This window comes from Nerophis ophidion, linkage group LG07, assembly GCF_033978795.1.
Source record: "Nerophis ophidion isolate RoL-2023_Sa linkage group LG07, RoL_Noph_v1.0, whole genome shotgun sequence".
Taxonomy (NCBI): domain Eukaryota; kingdom Metazoa; phylum Chordata; class Actinopteri; order Syngnathiformes; family Syngnathidae; genus Nerophis; species Nerophis ophidion.
Window position 1 is genome coordinate 77,639,496 of NC_084617.1, and position 20,827 is coordinate 77,660,322.

The 20,827-nt window shown below is 42.1% G+C and overlaps 2 protein-coding genes across 4 annotated transcripts in view; one reads left to right on the forward strand and one right to left on the reverse strand.

Annotated features, from left to right (window-relative positions):
- Positions 1 to 9,528, forward strand: part of prkab1b (protein kinase, AMP-activated, beta 1 non-catalytic subunit, b) — a 26,331-nt gene extending 16,803 nt beyond the window's left edge. For all 3 annotated transcript variants that reach the window (XM_061907180.1, XM_061907179.1, XM_061907178.1), the window contains 4 exons: positions 3,176 to 3,290; positions 5,438 to 5,571; positions 5,651 to 5,719; positions 8,833 to 9,528. In XM_061907180.1, coding sequence (XP_061763164.1) covers positions 3,176 to 3,290; positions 5,438 to 5,571; positions 5,651 to 5,719; positions 8,833 to 8,910 — 396 coding nt within the window. In that variant the 3' untranslated portion in view covers positions 8,911 to 9,528. The remainder of the gene's footprint in view (positions 1 to 3,175; positions 3,291 to 5,437; positions 5,572 to 5,650; positions 5,720 to 8,832) is intronic.
- Positions 9,233 to 18,127, reverse strand: pla2g1b (phospholipase A2, group IB (pancreas)). The gene is made up of 5 exons (XM_061907181.1): positions 17,798 to 18,127; positions 15,909 to 15,951; positions 15,668 to 15,824; positions 15,477 to 15,604; positions 9,233 to 9,706 (listed from the first exon to the last, which is right to left on the reverse strand). Exons 1-5 carry the CDS (start codon positions 18,110 to 18,112, stop codon positions 9,582 to 9,584), a joined length of 768 nt encoding a protein of 255 aa, XP_061763165.1. The 5' UTR covers positions 18,113 to 18,127; the 3' UTR covers positions 9,233 to 9,581.
- Positions 18,128 to 20,827: the final 2,700 nt, after the last annotated feature.

The window sequence follows — 20,827 nt, forward strand, 5'->3', positions numbered from 1 at the left end:
TGATTGATCGGTCTGTCTCAATACTTGAGTTCATTTACAGTTTGACATAGGCCAGGCCGGCTTGTCCAAAGTCCAACTCCGGTTGCAGATTTCTGGGAAGCTTCTTTTAACGTTGTGTAACCAGAGAGTAGTTATGCTGCAATACTTCATTCGACTCCCAACTTTTATGTCGAGAAAAGCAGTCTAAAGATTTAAGGATTTGAAGATTTTAATATCGAAAAATGACCACTGTTGAAATGTTCACTTTATTGTTAAATGTGCTCAAAAGTAGGCTACTCAAACACACACTGAAATATTTTAGACAAGTTTATCAAAAAATAAATTTGGCGAATGAACTTTAAATATTGTTGTGGCTTCTTAAAGGGGAACAGCACTTTATTGGAATTGTGCCTATAATTCACAAAATGAACACAGGTTTTTCTCTTTTCTGTTCATTCTAAATAGTGAAACACTGCTAGTGAAAGGCGGCTAACAATACAAGCAATAAGGAGTCCACTATTCCGCTGATAATGCCCTCCAAAAAACTTTTGATGAATCATCAAAAACGCTTAATTAGAAGTCGTGACCTGCATATTAAAGGCCTACTGAAATGAGATGTTCCTATTTAAACGGGGATAGCAGCTCCATTCTATGTGTCATACTTGATCATTTCGCGATATTGCCATATTTTTGCTGAAAGGATTTATTAGAGAACATCCACGATAAAGTTTGCAACTTTTGGTCGCTAATAAAAAAGCCTTGCCTGTACCGGAAGTAGCAGACAATGTGCGCGTGACGTCACAGGTTGTGGAGCTCCTCACATCTGAACATTGTTTACAATCATGGCCACCAGCAGCGGGAGCGATTCAGGCCGAAAAAGCGACAATTTCCCCATTAATTTGAGCGAGGATGAAAGAATCGTGGATGAGGAAAGTGAGAGTGAAGGACTAGTAAAAAAAAAAAAAAAAAGACTACAGTGGGAGCGATTCAGATGTTATGAGACAAATTTACTAGGATAATTCTGGAAAATCCCTTATCTGCTTATTGTGTTAGTAGTGTTTTAGTGAGATTACACTGTATGGTCGTACCTGTACAACCTGAAAGTCGGCCCCGCACCTTTCTTCAGCACCTGTCGACGGGTGGTGGCGATGCCCATCTCTGCCCTTCACAAGGGACCCTCTTCGAAACACGATCTTTTGAAATGATCGCTGCATAAAACACTGTACTTTGTGTGTGTGGCCCAATCCAACTGTGTTCGCTTGACCGCTCCGTTCCATAGTAAAGCTTCACCGTCATCTTTCGGGAATGTAAACAATGAAACACCGGCTGTGTTTGTATTGCTAAAGGAGGCCACAATACACCCCTTCTCAACTACAGCTTTCTTCTTTGACGTCTCCATTATTCATTGAACAAATTGCAAAAGATTCAGCAACACAGATGTCCAGAATACTGTGGAATTATGCGATAAAAACAGACGACTTATAACTGGGAACGGTGCTGGAACAACATGTCCTCTACAATGCGTGACGTCACGTTCACACGTTATCATACCGGGACGTTTTAGCATGGTACTTCTGCGCGAAATTTAAAATTGCAATTTAGTAAACTAAAGCGGCCGTATTGGCATGTGTTGGAATGTTAATATTTCATCATTGATATATAAACTATCAGACTGTGTGGTGGCTAGTTGTGGGTTTCAGTAGGCCTTGAACCAAGTTATAACGACATTGTTAGATAGATAGATAGTACTTTAGATAGATAGATAGATAGATAGATAGTACTTTAGATAGATAGATAGATAGTACTTTATTGATTACTTCAGAAGAGTTCCTTCAGGAAAATTAAAATTCCAGCAGCAGTGTACAGAGTTGAGATCAATTTAAATGAAAGTAAAAAGTAAATAATGGGGGTTTAAATGGAAACAAAATAGATAGATGGTACTTTATTGATTCCTTCAGGAGAGTTCCTTCAGGAAAATTAAGAGAAATATTACAATAAGAATAAAAACTAAAAAGCAACAATGGGAATAACAATATAACAGTAAAATAAGAATATAACAAGACAAAGTAGGCAGTAGTGACCATGTTATGAAAACGTATTGCACTGTTATTGTTTTGCATCCCCTGTCATCCTAGTACCCCCTGCCCCCCGCCCCAGAGAGGAGTTGTACAGTCTAATGGTGTGTGGGACGAAGGAGTTCTTGAGTCTATTAGTCCTGCACCTGGGATGAAGCAGTCTAGAACTGAACAGGCTCCTCTGGCTACTGATAACACTATGCAGAGGGTGACTGGCATCATCCAGGATGCTCACTAGTTTGTCAACAGTCCTCTTCTCTGCCACCCTCACCAGTGAGTCCATTTTCATTCCCATTGTAGAACCGGCCCGCCTGATCAGTTTCTCAAGTCTGGAGCTGTCCTTCTTAGATGTACTGCCCCCCCCCCAGCACACTACCATGTAGAACAGAACACTGGCAACCACAGACTGGTAGTACATCCACAGGAGTGTTCTACAAATGTTGAAGGAGTTCAGTCTCCTGAGGAAGTACAGCCTGCTCTGTCCTTTCTTGTACTGGTGGTCCGTGTTGACAGTCCAGTCCAGCTTATTGTCCACCCAAACCCCGAGGTTATTGTAAGAGCTAACATAGAGGAACTATTTTTTTGGCGTGGTTACACAGGCCTTGCTCCTTACTTACAATACATTGTGATAGGACACCAATCAAGAAATAAGAACAATCATGAACTGCTGCAAATAAACAAGCAAATTTGTACACAGCTAGCTCGAGTGTTTGTATAGCTGTGATATCAAACCCTACATGTTCCAAGGAGTGAGTGCACCAGAACCACTATCGAGGTGACTTCATCCACGTCTGGTCCCACTGGGCCGGGGCGGGGAATCCAGTTGATTTTGTTTTAGCTGGAAAAAGGTGTCATTCATTTCTACATTGCATTGGCTTTAGCAAGTAATACAAGTAGACCAAATGTGACTATTAATGTATATAATGTGGTCTTCTTTTGGAAATAGTTTTGGACATTCATTGGGTTTAGGGACATTTAAATCCTCAGGTTTTACAAAGCCCAAGAAAAGATTGACATTTGGACACGCATGAGACAAAACAGCAAGAAAAGTGGTGTAGCCCTCGCTTTGATTCATAAATGTTTTGATTAATGGCTGCATTTTCTTACTTTGTCTTCTTAAGGCGGTGATCACCACCAAAACCGGGACAGTAAATAACGTTATTCAGGTGAAAAGGACCGACTTTGAAGTCTTTGACGCTCTCAGGCTTGATTCCCAAGAGTCTGCTGAAATTTCAGGTATGATATCTTAGTGCTTGTGACAGTGTCATCTCCATCCATCCATTTTCTACCGCTTGTCCCTTTCGGGGTGGCTGGGGGGGTGCTGGGGCCTATCTCAGCTGCGTTCGGGCGGAAGGCAGAGTACACCCTGGACAAGTCACCACCTCATCACAGGGCCAACACGGATAGACAACATTCACACACTAGGGACCATTTAGTGTTGCCAATCAACCTATCCCCAGGTGCATGTCTTTGGAGGTGGGAGGGGCCTATCCCCAGGTGCATGTCTTTGGAAGCGGGAGGGGCCTATCCCCAGGTGCATGTCTTTGGAGGTGGGAGGGGCCTATCCCCAGGTGCATGTATTTGGAGCTGGGAGGGGCCTATCCCCAGGTGCATGTCTTTGGAGGTGGGAGGGGCCTATCCCCAGGTGCATGTCTTTGGAGGTGGGAGGGGCCTATCCCCAGGTGCATGTCTTTGGAGGTGGGAGGGGCCTATCCCCAGGTGCATGTCTTTGGAGGTGGGAGGGGCCTATCCCCAGGTGCATGTCTTTGGAGGTGGGAGGAGCCTATCCCCAGGTGCATGTCTTTGGAGGTGGGAGGGGCCTATCCCCAGGTGCATGTCTTTGGAGGTGGGAGGGGCCTATCCCCAGGTGCATGTCTTTGGAGGTGGGAGGGGCCTATCCCCAGGTGCATGTCTTTGGAGGTGGGAGGGGCCTATCCCCAGGTGCATGTCTTTGGAGGTGGGAGGGGCCTATCCCCAGGTGCATGTCTTTGGAGGTGGGAGGGGCCTATCCCCAGGTGCATGTCTTTGAGGTGAGAGGAAGCCGGAGTACTCGGAGGGAACCCACGCAGTCACGGGGAGAACATGCTAACATAGAAAGATCCCGAGCGCAGGGTCAAACCCAGAACCTTCGTATTGTGAGGCAGACGCACCAACCCCTCTGCCACCGTGCTGCCCAAGTTCATCTCAATTTGCATAATTGACCATGACACACAAAAAAGCCAAACAAATTTGTTAAGAAATATAAATTAACTTTAATGTCGCTTTTTATGTAGTTGTTGTTTTCATGTCATAACAGCCCATATTCCCCAATATTTGACATTGTTTGTCACAAAGTGTTGGATGGGTGAGGGGCCCACAGCAGCCCCCGGTGCTCGATGAGAGGAGCAAAAGCTGCTTTGGTGTCAGCCTTTCCAATAAGACTACAAATGGTCGCTATAATTTTCAGGAGTCTCCTTTATAAAAGAGTATCCAGAAGGTTCTGAATACTGGCTAATGTAGCAACATAGTGGACACTGGTGCCTCTTGCTTTTGCTGCTTTTTCGTAGATGGATTAGATTAGATAGTACTTTATTTATTCTGTCAGGAGAGTTCCTTCAGGAAAATAAAAATTTTCAGCACAATCCCATTCAAGATCAGACAAACATTACAGGGAGACAGAACAGGATCGCTGACGGGTCTGCCGGCTTCCAGCGCCCCTTACAAAAAAGGTGGGATACAGGTAAACAAGAGGGGGGAATGGGAGAAAAAAATAGAAGATTAAAATAAAATAAAAAAAATCGGTCTTAGCCTGGGCCCTGGAGAGGGGGTCCAGACTGAGGCCAAGGGAAAAAAACAACTCATAGCCATAGTATACATCCCTCTTACATGTGTGTAAGAGGGAAACATCAAAGAACACAGAGGACATGAAAGACATAAAGCAGCAGATACAACCAGACACTTTTACATTCAGCTATGAATAAAAAGTAAAAGAAACATATCCACTGTGGTGTTCCACGCCATCATCTGCTGGGGTGGAGGGAGCATGGCCAGAGACAGGAGCAGACCCAACAAAGCAACCAAGACAGCCGACTCCACTCTCGGCCAGTGTCCAGTCCGCATGGATGAGCATGATACGTCCAAGGAGTGTTAGAATAATTATGTATAAGTTATCACATAACTCATATGCTTAAAGGTTGTTGCCATAGTTATTATCAATTGTGATGAAGTTGTACTTTTCTATCTGTGCAGAGGCACTCAACGGGTAATCTTGCTTTGCGAAATGAATGAATGTTTGGGAAAATCTATACTTCAATGTAAACATGATAAGTTTTGTGTGTCAGTTTGTCTGCATGAGCTGCTGGACCGTAACTTCCTGTTTGGCCAACTTGTTCATTATTTGACAGACTTGTCCAGTTCCCCTCCTGGCCCCTACCAGCAGGACGCCTACGTCATCAAGTCCGAAGACAAGCTCAAACATCCTCCTATCTTACCTCCACACCTGCTGCAAGTACTGCTCAACAAGGACACGGGGATCTCTGTATGTTGCATGGCCTATCATTTCAAATTGTTATCAAATGTACTCCATATGTATAGTTCATGTTGTATGCACTCCCCAGTGTGACCCAACACTGCTTCCTGAACCCAACCACGTGATGCTCAATCACCTGTATGCCCTCTCCATCAAGGTAATGCTGGATCATGTTGACATGCTACAAACTACTGGGGTTGAGGAATGTTGCACATTTACTAGGGTTGGGTATCAAGTATCGATTGGAACCGGGACTAACTTTCCGATTCTCCTGGAATTGTTCAAAAGTTTAAATTTCCATTCCTAGTTTCGATACCCAGTCTGCTGACCGGAAAAAAAGAATAAGTCCGCCGACCGGAAGAAGAAGCCGCTGAACACCAACGAAGAAGCGCCCACCGCCGGAAGTGTTAGCTTAGCTGAGCTTATGTAGCCGAGCGAGTCAGTCAAGCAGGGATAGCGGGCGTCGGCGGTCGAAAGTTTGGCTTTATTTGACTAAAATAAATGAAATATGGAGGAGTTCAAGTACCTAGGAGTCTTGTTCACGAGTGAGGGAAGAGTGGATGGTGAGATCGACAGGCGGATCGGTGCGGCGTCTTCAGTAATGCGGACGTTGTACCGATCCGTTGTGGTGAAGAAGGAGCTGAGCTGGAAGGCAAAGCTCTCAATTTACCGGTCGATCTACGTTCCCATCCTCACTTATGGTCATGAGCTTTGGGTCATGACCGAAAGGACAAGATCACGGGTACAAGCGGCCCAAATGAGTTTGGGTCTCTCCCTTAGAGATAGGGTGAGAAGCTCTGCCATCCGGGAGGAACTCAAAGTAAAGTCGCTGCTCCTCCACATGGAGAGGAGCCAGATGAGGTGGTTCGGGCATCTGGTCAGGATGCCACCCGAACGCCTCCCTAGGGAGGTGTTTAGGACACGTCCAACCGGTAGGAGGCCACGGGGAAGACCCAGGACACGTTGGGAAGACTATGTCTCCCGGCTGGCCTGGGAACGCCTCGGGATCCCCCGGGAAGAGCTGGACGAGGTGGCTTGGGAGAGGGAAGTCTGGGCTTCCCTGCTTAGGCTGTTGCCCCCGCGACCCGACCTCGGATAAGCGGAAGATGATGGATGGATGGATAAATGAAATATCGGCGAAATGTAACACGTGCGACAGGACTGTTTGGTGCTTAGGAGGGTGCACGTCCAACATGATGAAGCACCTCCGAGTTCATGGAGTACAAATAAATGTGTGTCCCGTCTTGGACGCGCTGCGCCGACCGTCTTCCTCTGCCTCTTCCTCTGGCTCCGGCTCCGACGCCCAGCCTGGTATCTCAGTGACTGCACTGCAGTCCGAATCCGGTAAGTAAAACAATATATATGCAATAAATGATGTGTTTTGCGCCAATATTGAGGCAGCTAACAAATCAGCCCGCGTATTTTTTCATTGACAATCTACAAGCTGCTAGCCAGGCGCTCAGCGTACTCCGGCAAGGGGGAAGATGTCGCTGCCACAGACAGAAGAGTGCCGCAGAAAGGTCACTGCACACATAGTCAAAAGACTGCATCCCTTTTCAGAGGTGGAATCTCCAACATTTAGGTTAGTTCAGCAATAACGTTAGAGCTAAGATAATTGATATTGGGCTAAACAGTAACAGCAACATTACATCTTTGTTTATGTTTGCCGGGATATGGTGAAAACTCTCATAAAATACATAGCACCTTCCAGGGCAAACACATTGATTGTATGGTATAAGAAGAATCGGAATCGAGAATCGTCAGGAATCAGAATCAAAACAAAGAATCGGAATCGTTCGAATTCAAATGATACCCAACCCTAATATTTACTCTTTTATATCCTACAATTACTTTGTGGAAAATATGGCTACTATTAGTGGTAAGTAAGAGGTGGTGCATAGTGACACATGGCTTGCAAAGAGGTGGAAACTTTCCAGAAATTTTACCACAGGAAGTTAATTTTGGGAAGTTTGGAAATATTGACCATTTTTTGATTATTCAAAGTTGAACACCGTCCATGGGAATGAATGGGAGATTCCAATCATGATATATTATTGGACACTTGTCTCTATGCTGCTGCATCTTTGGGGCATTTCTGACGTAGGTCTTTGAATATTATTTGCAAATTTCTGCCTACGTTGGTTGGGGTGGAATGTCTCCACACATCAGATGGTGTACGTGGCATTATTTGGTCTGTTTTTAGTTATTCTTGTGAAACTAATGCAATGCCACACACAGATATCAATAGCCAGCTAAACAATTGGAGTAGTCTTTAAAAATATTTTACAGATGGAAAAATGAATAGAAATATGCTAGATGAATAATCAATCAGCATGCTAAATCAAACTATAAGCTACATTCTTGTATGACAACAAGATGGCTAGCAGAACAGAAGGCAGAGAAAACGACACCTTTTAATTTACTATTTGCTACTTGAGTTTACACATCACAAAAAAGGTAAATTCGGATCACTAATGAATAGGATTTCATGTCGAGAGAATTAGCATCACGGCTAACGGAGAAATATTTTGGGTTCATTATGAGACTGTGGTGGTACATAAACCTAGTTAGCCAGAGATATTGGCCCCAAAATCATTGAACAAGTACAGGAACAGCTAGCTAGCTTGAGTGGAAGTCTGCTGGAGTATTCTACAGCAATTACGCCTTTATTACACTTTAGTACCATATCTCAAATATATTTACCTCGGTAATATCAGCAACACTTACCTGGAGGGCTCAAATACTAGTGTGGCCTCAGTAGTCCTGCTGTAGTGTGTGGCATGCTGGCAATTATCCCAGCATGTGATGGAGGAATGCACAGTGCAGGGTTGAAATTCAACTGAATTTGCATGAAATCAGGTTGTTTTAGCTAATAATCATGTAGCAAGATCTAGCATGTTGCATTCAATGTTTATTCCCATTAATTCTCATATTTTCCCATTAATTCCCATGGAAAGTTTCCAACTTTGAATATTCCCGGAATTTTGCAACCCTGGTGACACACTTCTACTTTGCTGGAATAAGACAAGCTTACTGTAAGTCTACACTGGCTCGCAATGAATAGAAGTTGAAAAGGATTTGCAAATCGTTGTATTCTCTTTTTATTTACCATTTTTACAACGTGACAACTTCACTGTTTTGGAGTTTGGTAACGTGAAATAAATTGACCACAACTTTTTTTCCTCCATGCTGGTAATGATTTCCTCCTAAATCGGAACTATTCAGAAAGCGTCACTTGCCCTGAAATGTTCTACTTTTGCTGTCTTCCAGGATGGAGTCATGGTTCTGAGTGCAACACACCGTTACAAAAAAAAGTATGTGACCACACTTCTCTACAAGCCAATATAGTGACTTCCTTGTGGACACACATCACTCTGTTAATAACTTTGTGTTTGCTTTAATTAGAGCGTTTGTATAAGCAAGGGGTGTCCAAACATTTTCTCGCGGGGGCCGCATACAGAAACAGTGAAGTATGCAGTTTTTTTTAAATACGTTTTGTAAATGAAAGCTGTCCAAAAAGATAGTATAGGTTCAGCTATCTGAACTTTGTGTTATAGCTGACAAAGTTAATCAGTGTAATATCAATCATCCATCCAGCCATGGATTTTCTACCGCTTGTCCCTCTCGATATATTATTAGTCATGAATGAGTTTTCTTTTTGCACTGGCCAAGGGTCAAAGAAAAACTGAATGATGCTACCTGGATGTATGTGAACTGTAATCAATGGACATGTTCTTCAGTTCAAGTCAATAATGTCGCTCTAATAACCTTTGTTGCTTCTCATCACATCCAAGTAGTCCATTGCTGTATCGGACCAAAGCTGTACACGTGCAGTGCCTTTCTATTCCAAGCTGAAAATAGAAAGCAGGAGACCAACAATTCTAAATGTTCATTTCACTTCATTTTGTCTCGTCCAAAAAATGAATAAATGTACATTTTCACATAAAAAGTGTGGTTATGCAAAAATTCTCAGGTGTTTTTTTCTTTCCCCATCATTATTTATTCAATGATTGTGAAGCTTAGTTGACACAGTGGACTGTAGGATCCACATTCTTGTTGTCAGAGTTGAAAGTGGCCTGGGCAAAGCAGTGAGCTGCCAGCCGGTCACACTCACACACCGCAGCCTGGCACTTCTCGTTGCTGGCTGTGGAGACACATGTAAGGCACGTTACAAGGAAGGCTTATGCTGCACAACCACAAAAATGATTTCAAAAAAATTATACTTTTTTTTAAATTGTTGCTGATTGCATTGATTTATATGTGACTTTAGCACAGATCTGGGCAAATTAGAGCCGGAGGGCCCGTTAAACTTTTCAATCTGACCCGTCGGATATACACTAATCATTTTTTTAGAAGTTTGAGAGTGTAGCTGCCATTGTGATGTGCACTCATCTCACAGAAAAGAGTAATTGGTATCATTTTTGGCATGTTAATTGCTTAACAGCGGGAGGGAGGGTGCAGGTAAAAAGGTGTCTAATGCTTAAACCAAAAATAAACAAAAGGTGAGGGCCCCTAAGAAAAGGCATTGAAGCTTAGAAAAGGCTATGCCGAACAAAACTAAAACTGAACTGGCTGCAAAGTAAAGAAAAACAGAATGCTGGACGACAGCAAAGACTTACTGTGGAGCAAAGACGGCGTCCACAAAGTACATCCCAACATGACATGACAATCAACGATGTCCCCACAAAGAAGGATAAAAAGAATTGAAATATTTTTGATTGCTACAAAACAAAGCAGGTGTGGGGAATATCGCTCAAAGGAAGACGTGAAACTGCTACAGGAAATTAGCAGAAAAAGAGAAAAAGCCACCAAAATTGGAGTGCGAGACAAGAAGTTAAACACTACGCACAGGAAAAGAGTAAAAAAGTGCACATAAGTCAGGGTGTGATGTGACAGGTGGTGACAGTACACCTACTTTGAGACAAGAGCTATAATCATGCATGCTTGCTTATGCTTTAAAGCATGGGTGTCAAACTCTGGCCCGCCGTGTAATTTAATTTGGCCCTTGAGGCAATATCAATTTAGTATTAGAGCTGGCCCGCCGGTGTTATACAGCGTCTGTGTCGCTGTATAACACCGCATTCACCGCTAATACTCATACTTGCCAACCCTCCTAATTCTCCCGGTAGACTCCCGAAGTTCAGTGCCCCTCCCGAAAATCTCCCGGGGCAACCATTCTCCCGAATTTCTACCGATTTCCACCTGGACAACAATATTGGGGGCGTGCTTTTAAGACACTGCCTTTAGTGTTCTCTACAACCTGTCGTCACGTCCACTTCTCCTCCATACTAACAGCGTGTCACATAATATTTGTGGCTTGTACACACACACACAAGTACATGCAAGGCATACTTGGTCAACAGCCATACAGGTCACACTGAGGGTGGCCGTATAAACAACTTTAGCACTGTTACAAATATGCGCCACACTGTGAACCCACACCAAACAAGAATGACAAACACATTTCGGGTGAACATCCGCACCGTAACACAACAGAAACAAATACCCAGAACCCCTTGCAGCACTAACTCTTCCGGGAAACTTCCAGCAAACTGACCAATAATTAACGTTTTATTTATGCATTTTCTCTTGCTACTTCAAGGCTTGAATGTTTGGTTCATTCATTATTGTTATTTTATTTTCAAATGTATTATTAGCCTGTGGAAATTTTTTTTATATTTACCTCAGAAGATTGCAAATAGAAAAAAAGGCATAAAATTTTTATTTAAATTGTATTTTATTATTATTATTTGAAACTGGATTTTGCATGTCACTAAAGTTATAAAAGCCTTGCTTGTTCAATATTTATTGCAAAACTTGTTTGGGTCCGTATTAAAAGGTTGATTTGTTCAACCTTGGCCCGCAGCTTTGTTCCGTTTAAAATGTTGGCCCACTCTGTGTTTGAGTTTGAATCCCCTGCTTTAAAGTCATATCCAACAGTTGCAACAACCACTTTTTTTGTCAACTGAGTTTCATTTTTGACTGATTTGTGCTGGTGGTGTGCCTCCTAAAAAGGTTGCAACACAGCAGTGTGGACTAGAGCAGACTGCTTGTGGGACCAGAACAGGTGTCTGGGAGTTGAATGGTGGCCAACGATTAATGGAACTTGTGTGAGACTTCAGCAGGTGTGGCACGCTGTTCATTTCCCTTTGAGATCTGCATCCTTAAACCTTCCATCCATGTGTTGTCGATGTGTAGCTTGTACTGTAGCTACCTACATGTTGTAGTGAGGTGTACTCCTACAATCTGGGCCACAATACCACAACTCTCTAAAACAAGGGTTTGCAACCCGCATGCGGCTCTTTAGCGTCGCCTAGTGGCTCCCTAGAGCTTTGGCAAAAATGTATGAAAATGGAAAAAGATGAGGAAGAAGTAAATATTCAGTTGTAATGTGGGTTCATGACATGAAACACACCTACCTAATTGTTAGATTAATATTAAACATGCTTCACTGATAAGACTACTTGATGAGTGCCCATTTGTCCTATTTTCGGCGGTTCTTGAACTTTACATGTACAACTTTCTCCGACGCTGCCACAGAAAGACTTGTTTTATGCCACATCTTCTATGTCTCATTTTGTCCCCCAAAATGTAGTTGCTTTGTTGATGTTATTGACTTGTTGGAGTTCTAATCAGACATATTTGGTCAGTGCATGACTGCAAGCTAATCCATGCTAACATGCTATTTAGGCTAGCTGTATGTACATATTTGTAGATATATTTGAGCTCTTTTAATTTCCTTTACTTGTGTCCTCTTTGTATATATTTTATATTTGCATGTCTGGGGACACATTATCTGGATGTAATATTGCCTGCATGTCTCATTGTGGGCCATGTTGTTCCAGACCACAGCAAACATTACCCAGCTTGCAAAGACTGTAATAAATCTATTAGAAGAAGACAACCTGCTGTTACCTACTCAGTGGCCGAGTGGTTAGAGTGTCTGTCGTGAGTTCAAACCCCGGCCGAGTCATACCAAAGACTATAAAAATGGGAGCCATGACCTCCCTGCTTGGCACTCAGCATCAAGGCTTGGAATTGGGGGTTAAATCACCACAATTATTCCTGGGCGTGGCCACCACTGCTGCTCACTGCTCCCCTCACCTCCCAGGGGGTGAACAAGGGGACGGGTCAAATGCAGAGGACCAATGTCACCACACCTAGTGTATGTGTGTGTGTGTGTGTGTGTGTGTGTGTGTGTGTGTGTGTCTGTGTGTGTGTGTGTGTGTGTGTGTGTGTGTGTGTGTGTGTCAGACAATCATTGCTACTTTAACATAACTTTAACTTGGACACACACATCTTTACCTTTGGCCATTCTAAGCCAGTCTTATCCAGGAGTTATCTCACCTTCTGAGAAACTTCTGTTTTACAAATGTTTTCCAATGTTGTACGAATGTTTAAAATAAATATTAAAATTTCCGTAATGAAGATTTGCGTCAGCCTGAGACACAAAGTTATTTTGATAGTTAGCTACTACAGCAAAAATAGACACTTACTTGTTGTCTTCATTATAACACTTACTGTATATAAGACTTTTAAAGTCATTTTGATAGTAGGCTAATATAGACACTTACATTATGTGTTGCCTTCATTATAACACTTATATAAGACTTTTAAAGTCATTTTGATAGTAGGCTAATATAGACACTTACATTATGTGTTGCCTTCATTATAACACTTATATAAGACTTTTAAAGTCATTTTGATAGAAGGCAAATATAGACACTTGCATCATGTGTTGCCTTCATTATAACACTTAAATAAGACTTTTAAAGTCATTTTGATAGAAGTCTAATATAGACACTTACATCATGTGTTGTCTTCAGTATAACACTTATATAAGACTTTTAAAGTCATTTTGATAGTAGGCTAATATAGACACTTACATCATGTGTTGTCTTCATTATAACACTTAAATAAGACTTTTAAAGTCATTTTGATAGTAGGCTAATATAGACACTTACATCATGTGTTGCCTTCATTATCACACTTATATAAGACTTTTAAAGTCATTTTGATAGAAGTCTAATATAGACACTTACATCATGTGTTGCCTTCATTATAACACTTAAATAAGACTTTTAAAGTCATTTTGATAGTAGGCTAATATAGACACTTACATCATGTGTTGCCTTCATTATAACACTTAAATAAGACTTTTAAAGTCATTTTGATAGTAGGCTAATATAGACACTTGCATCATGTGTTGCCTTCATTATCACACTTATATAAGACTTTTAAAGTCATTTTGATAGAAGTCTAATATAGACACTTACATCATGTGTTGCCTTCATTATAACACTTAAATAATACTTTTAAAGTCATTTTGATAGTAGGCTAATATAGACACTTACATCATGTGTTGCCTTCATTATAACACTTAAATAAGACTTTTAAAGTCATTTTGATAGTAGGCTAATATAGACACATCATGTGTTGCCTTCATTATCACACTTATATAAGACTTTTAAAGTCATTTTGATAGAAGTCTAATATAGACACTTACATCATGTGTTGCCTTCATTATAACACTTAAATAAGACTTTTAAAGTCATTTTGATAGTAGGCTAATATAGACACTTGCATCATGTGTTGCCTTCATTATAACACTTAAATAAGACTTTTAAAGTCATTTTGATAGAAGTCTAATATAGACACTTACATCATGTGTTGCCTTCATTATAACACTTAAATAATACTTTTAAAGTCATTTTGATAGTAGGCTAATATAGACACTTACATCATGTGTTGCCTTCATTATAACACTTAAATAAGACTTTTAAAGTCATTTTGATAGTAGGCTAATATAGACACTTGCATCATGTGTTGCCTTCATTATAACACTTAAATAAGACTTTTAAAGTCATTTTGATAGTAGGCTAATATAGACACTTACATCATGTGTTGCCTTCATTATAACACTTAAATAAGACTTTTAAAGTCATTTTGATAGTAGGCTAATATAGACACTTACATCATGTGTTGCCTTCATTATAACACTTAAATAAGACTTTTAAAGTCATTTTGATAGTAGGCTAATATAGACACTTACATCATGTTTTGCCTTCATTATAACACTTATATAAGACTTTTAAAGTCATTTTGATAGTAGGCTAATATAGACACTTACATCATGTGTTGCCTTCATTATAACACTTATATAAGCCCTTTAAAGTCATTTTTATAGTAGGCTAATATAGACACTTACATCATGTGTTGCCTTCATTATAACACTTAAATGAGACTTTTAAAGTCATTTGGGTAGAAGGCAAATATAGACACTTGCATCATGTGTTGCCTTCAGTATAACACTTAAATAAGACTTTTAAAGTCATTTTGATAGAAGTCTAATATAGACACATCATGTGTTGTCTTCATTATAACACTTAAATAAGACTTTTAAAGTAATTTTGATAGAAGTCTAATATAGACACTTGCATCATGTGTTGCCTTCATTATAACACTTAAATAATACTTTTAAAGTCATTTTGATAGAAGTCTAATATAGACACTTACATCATGTGTTGCCTTCATTATAACACTTAAATAAGACTTTTAAAGTCATTTTGATAGTAGGCTAATATAGACACTTACATCATGTGTTGCCTTCATTATAACACTTATATAAGACTTTTAAAGTCATTTTGATAGTAGGCTAATATAGACACTTACATCATGTGTTGCCTTCATTATAACACTTAAATAAGACTTTTAAAGTCATTTTGATAGTAGGCTAATATAGACACTTGCATCATGTGTTGTCTTCATTATAACACTTATATAAGACTTTTCATTTTTTTGCAGCTCCAGGCAGATTGTTTTCTTGTATTTTTCTTCCAATATGGCTCTTTCAAGGTTACGGGTCGCCGCCCCCTGCTCTAAAAGGATGACTGAGTGTATGTCGGCGCTCTCACCTGAGCAGGTGACTTTCTCATTGGAGCAGGTGTAATCATAAACCAGGACATGAGGCAGGTCAGCGATGTTGTTGCATCCAGGAGTCTTCCTGCTTCTCTCGTAGCATTTGTCATGAACGTAGCAGCACCTAAAAGCAAAATATTGAGTATGCACACTTTTCATGGGTGACTGGGAGACGTCCCGTCCTCACATGTCCAGGTCGTCCAGCGGGCTCCCCGTGCCGCCTAAGCCGCACCAACATCCGTAGTCGTTGTACTTGAGAGGGTTAACTCCTGGTTGGGGGCAGCGGATCATGTTGCCAAACTGCCAGAAGGCCTTGGGCGCCACGGCAGCGCTGACCACGCAAGCTGGCACACACGCAGCACACAACTCAGCAAAAAGGACAAACTGTCGCTCTTTATTTCATTTTATTTGAGGAGATCTGTCATCACCTGTGGCGAGCAGCAGCAGAGGAGCGATCAACTTCATGGCTGCCTGCAAGGGAACAGACCGCTGTGAGGCCGCTGGTACTTATAGGCCAGCAGGAAGTGCAGATAAGGGGGGGGGGGGCTTTCACACTCAAGGAATTTTAGCCAACCGTTTTCTTTAAACCGGCTTTTAACAAATGTATTATTTCTCTTTCTGCTTTTAACTTATTTGGTCCTGTAAAGCACTTTGTGAAGTTGTAAGGAGCTACACAAATATACATTGATTGATATTTTCAACAATCGAACATGGGAAGTTTGGAAATGAAATTGTGTTTTTACAAACTACAAAAGCAGTGAAGTTGTCACCTTGTGTAAATGCTAAATAAAAAGAGACCACAACAAATCCTTTTCAAGTCACATTCAATTGAATAGACTGCAAAGACAAGATACTTAACGTTCAAACTCATAAACGTTTTTATTTTTTGCAAATATTTGCTCGTTCGTAATTTGATGCCTGCAACATGTTTCAAAAAAGCTAGCACAAGTGGCAAAAAAGAGTGAGACAGTTGAGGGATGCTCATCAAAGACTTATGTGGAACATCCCACAGGTGAACAGGCTAATTGGGAACAGGTGGGTGCCATGATTGGCTATAAAAGCAGCTTCCGTGAAATGCTCACTCATTCACAAACGAGGCGAGGGTCACCACTTTGTCAACAAATGCCTGAGCAAATTGTTTAAGAACAATATTTCTCATCCAGCTCTGGAGAAATCCCTGCACGTAAAGAGCTAAGCCCGTGACCTTGGATCCCTCAGGTGGTACTGCATCAAAAAGCGACATCAGTGTGTAATGGATATCACCACATGGGCTCACGAACACCTCAGAAAACCACTGTCAGTAACTACAGTTGGTTGCTACATCTGTAAGTGCAAGTTAAATCTCTACTATGCAAAGCCATTTATCAACAACATCCAGAAACACCAGCGCCAGATGGACTGATGCAAAGTGGAAAAGTGTTCTGTTGTCTGACGATTCCACGTTTCAAATTGTTTATGGAAACTGTGGACGTTGTGTCCTCCGTAACAAAGAGGAAAAGAACCATCCGGACTGTTCTAAGGTGAAAGTGTGGTAGTCAGCATGTGTGATGGTATGGGGGTGTATTAGTGCCCAGCTCATGGGCAACTTACACATCTGTGAAGGCACCATTAATGCTGACATATGTTGCCATCCAAGCAACGTTATCATGGACGCCCCTGCTTATTTCAGCAAGACAATGCCAAGCCAGATGTTACAACAGCGTGGCTTCATAGGAAAATAGTGCAAGTACTAGACTGGCCTGCCTGTAGTCCAGACATTGAAAATGTGTGAAATATGAGGCAGGAGACTTTTGAACAACTTAAGCTGTACATCAAGCAAGAATGGGAAAGAATTCCACTTCAAAAATGTGTCTCCTCAGTTCCCAAACCTGCACTGAGTGTTGTTCAAAGGAAAGGCCATGTAACACACTGGTAAAAATGCATTTTTTGCAATGTGTTGCTGCCATTAAATTATTTGCAAAAAAATAAAATGTTTCTCAATTATTGTCTTTGCAGTCTATTCAATTGAATATAAGTTGAAAAGGATTTGTTGTAGTCTCTTTTTATTTAGCATTTACACAACTTCACTGCTTTTGGCTTTAAAACGTGCTAAAACTGAAGAAAAGGTTCTTTTTTTTAGAAGATTTTGTAATGCTCTTCAAACCACTAAATCCTGCTTCTTGATCCTAAGGAAAGTAAAGGTCAGAGACAAGTTCAAATTCAGACTGGGAAAAGACCAAATCCCATCTGTGACAGGAAAAGACTGCTGGTAAGCCAAGGTCAGGTCTTCAACTGCAGTTTTAAGGACACAGAATCCATCAAGGAAATGAGCACCAACCTCAAAAAGGGGACGAAGGCAGTGGACAGGTCTGGTCTTCCTGGGCGACTGAAGACTTTGGTCCACCAACATGGAGTCCTCCCAAGAATCCTGGGGCCTGTGCTCAGGTATGAGGCTCCAATGGTGGAGGATTTGAGCGGCAGGTGAGCAGCTTCCTCCTCGGGTGGTTGGGCCGACCTCGCAGCGGTTTGGGAGAACCGAGCAGCTCAGGCGGACATTTTGCTGTGTCAGGAAGAAGTCCGTCCAGCCTCCAAAAGCCCGGATTAAGGGATAACGAAGGCTCTGGGGCAGGCGTTTATTGCGAGGACTGGGCATTCTTGGAAGTACAGAACGTGGTGGAGCCGGGCTCTGAGCTTGTCCACTGACCTGAGTGACCACCGCGTTTATTTTGTTGTGCACTTTTCATTTTCAAGACTTTTTGCTTCACCTTTTCAGTCTTGTTTTCCTTGGTCTACCAGTATGTTGGCCTTATAAAACTGTTGTTTGTACTCGGTGCACGTTCCAGTCCCAGCGGACTGGACTATCAATCAAACTTTACTCGTATAGCCCTCAATCACAAGTGTCTCAAAGGGCTGCAAAAGCCATAACGGCATCCTCGGTTCGAAACCCAAATCAGGGCAAGGAAAAACTCAACCCAACGGGATGACAATGAGAGACCTTGGAGGGGACCGCAGATGTGTAGTCAATCTTCTTTTTCCTCTATCTTCTTGTTATGTGACATTCATCCTCCACTGTTACCATTTCTAATATAAAGTAGTGTAAAGTTCTTACTTACATCTGTCAGTGAACTCACCATGAAAGTGATAAAACATAGCGGTGTAGTGAGTTTACATTATTCACCCAAGTAGCTTTAGCTTTAGGGAGTTCCGGTCGGATGTTTTTTCACAGAATCTTCTGGTGTTGTTGTTTCCTGATGAGAAGATGCTGCTCCGTTATTGATTGAAGTGTGAATGTCATTAAAACAGTTAGCGCCATCTTTTGACACTTCTTCCAGTCCCGTCCTTGCACGCTACACCGCTGCAACAAAGATGACGGGGAGAAGATGCTGTCCAAGTGGAGGCACGTAAATAAGACCCGCCTACAAAATGGCGCATCCCGGAATCAACTGTCAGGTGATGTGTAAAACATCATCTATGCAACATTTTCAGCAAAGAAGCAGCATGACATGTTATGTAGAGCACAAGGAAGTCTTTTACATTCACATTTTAGTTTTTACTCCGCCCTGTTACCCTAACACATGTAAAAAAATATGGAATATTCCACAGCATAATTGTGCCGTGTGTTTATATTTCATGTACGACATTTGCACATGCTATGCTAACTCCTCTCTCCAATGAGTCATAGTTGCCATAGCAACCTCAAAGACAAATGAAATAATGTTGCCTGGACTCATTTGGAGTCTTTTATTGTGTGTATTATTACATTTAGAGTTGGCAAAGAAATGCTCTCTTTAATCAGCGTGCAGTCGGTTGTACTTTTGTGTTTGTTCTTCATGCCAGACAGCTGAGTAAATAGCAAACATTTGTTGAAGTTCCCAGAACCTTCCGCTGGACATTTGCTGATAACGACCAACCTTCCTTTGCACCAAGTGGTGAAAATGTGTGAAAACATGCACAACTAATTAACTACTCTTATGTCGCCTGATCTGCTGTTTCCTGACCGACACAACAGAGCCTATGATTGCACCACCACTATAGCACCACCACTATAGCACCGTCACTATAGCACCGCCACTATAGCACCGCCACTATAGCACCATCACTATAGCACCGTCACTAAAGCACCGCCACTATAGCACCGCCACTATAGCACCGCCACTATAGCACCATCACTATAGCACCGTCACTATAGCACCGCCACTATAGCACCGCCACTATAGCACCATCACTATAGCACCGTCACTATAGCACCGCCACTATAGCACCGCCACTATAGCACCGCCACTATAGCACCATCACTATAGCACCGTCACTATAGCACCGCCACTATAGCACCGCCACTATAGCACCATCACTATAGCACCGCCACTATAGCACCGTCACTATAGCACCGCCACTATAGCACCATCACTATAGCACCGCCACTATAGCACCGCCACTATAGCACCATCACTATAGCACCGCCACTATAGCACCACCACTATAGCACCGCCACTATAGCACCGTCACTATAGCAGCGCCACTATAGCACCGTCACTATAGCACCGTCACTATAGCACCGTCACTATAGCACCGCCACTATAGCACCACCACTATAGCACCGCCACTATAGCACCGCCATTATAGCACCATCACTATAGCACCGCCACTATAGCACCACCACTATAGCACCGTCACTATAGCAGCGCCACTATAGCACCGTCACTATAGCAGCGCCACTATAGCACTGCCACTATAGCACCGTCACTATAGCACCGCCACTATAGCAGTATCACTATAGCACCCCCACTATAACACTGTCCTTATAGCACCACAACTATAGCACCATCACTATAGCACCGCCACAATAGCACCGTCACTATAGCACCACCACTATAGCACCCCCACTATAACACCGTCACTATAGCACCACAACTATAGCACCACAACTATAGCACCGTCACTATAGCACCGCCACTATAGCACCGCCACTATAGCACCGTCACTATAGCACCACCACTATAGCACCGTCACTATAGCACCGCCACTATAGCACCGTCACTATAGCACCACCACTATAGCACCACCACTATAGCACCGCCACTATAGCACCGTCACTATAGCACCACCCCTATAGCACCGTCACTATAGCACCGTCACTATAGCACCGCCACTATAGCACCGTCACTATAGCACCACCACTATAGCACTGTCACTATAGCACCGCCACTATAGCACCGTCACTATAGCACCACCACTATAGCACCGTCACTATAGCACCGTCACTATAGCACCACCACTATAGCACCGTCACTATAGCACCGTCACTATAGCACCACCACTATAGCACCCACAGCCTTCAGATGACTGACTTTTCAACAAATTCTCCTTG

Bases quoted from the DNA above. Each gene is read 5' to 3' on its own strand.
- pla2g1b (XM_061907181.1), bottom strand. From the start codon at position 18,112: ATGCCCAGTCCTCGCAATAAACGCCTGCCCCAGAGCCTTCGTTATCCC. The intron at 15,952-17,797 runs GTTGGTGCTCAT...GTTCCCTTGCAG, and splicing joins GCCTTCGTCCCCTTTTTGAG to GCAGCCATGAAGTTGATCGC. The intron at 15,605-15,667 runs GTGAGGACGGGA...TTTTGCTTTTAG, and splicing joins CCGCTGGACGACCTGGACAT to GTGCTGCTACGTTCATGACA.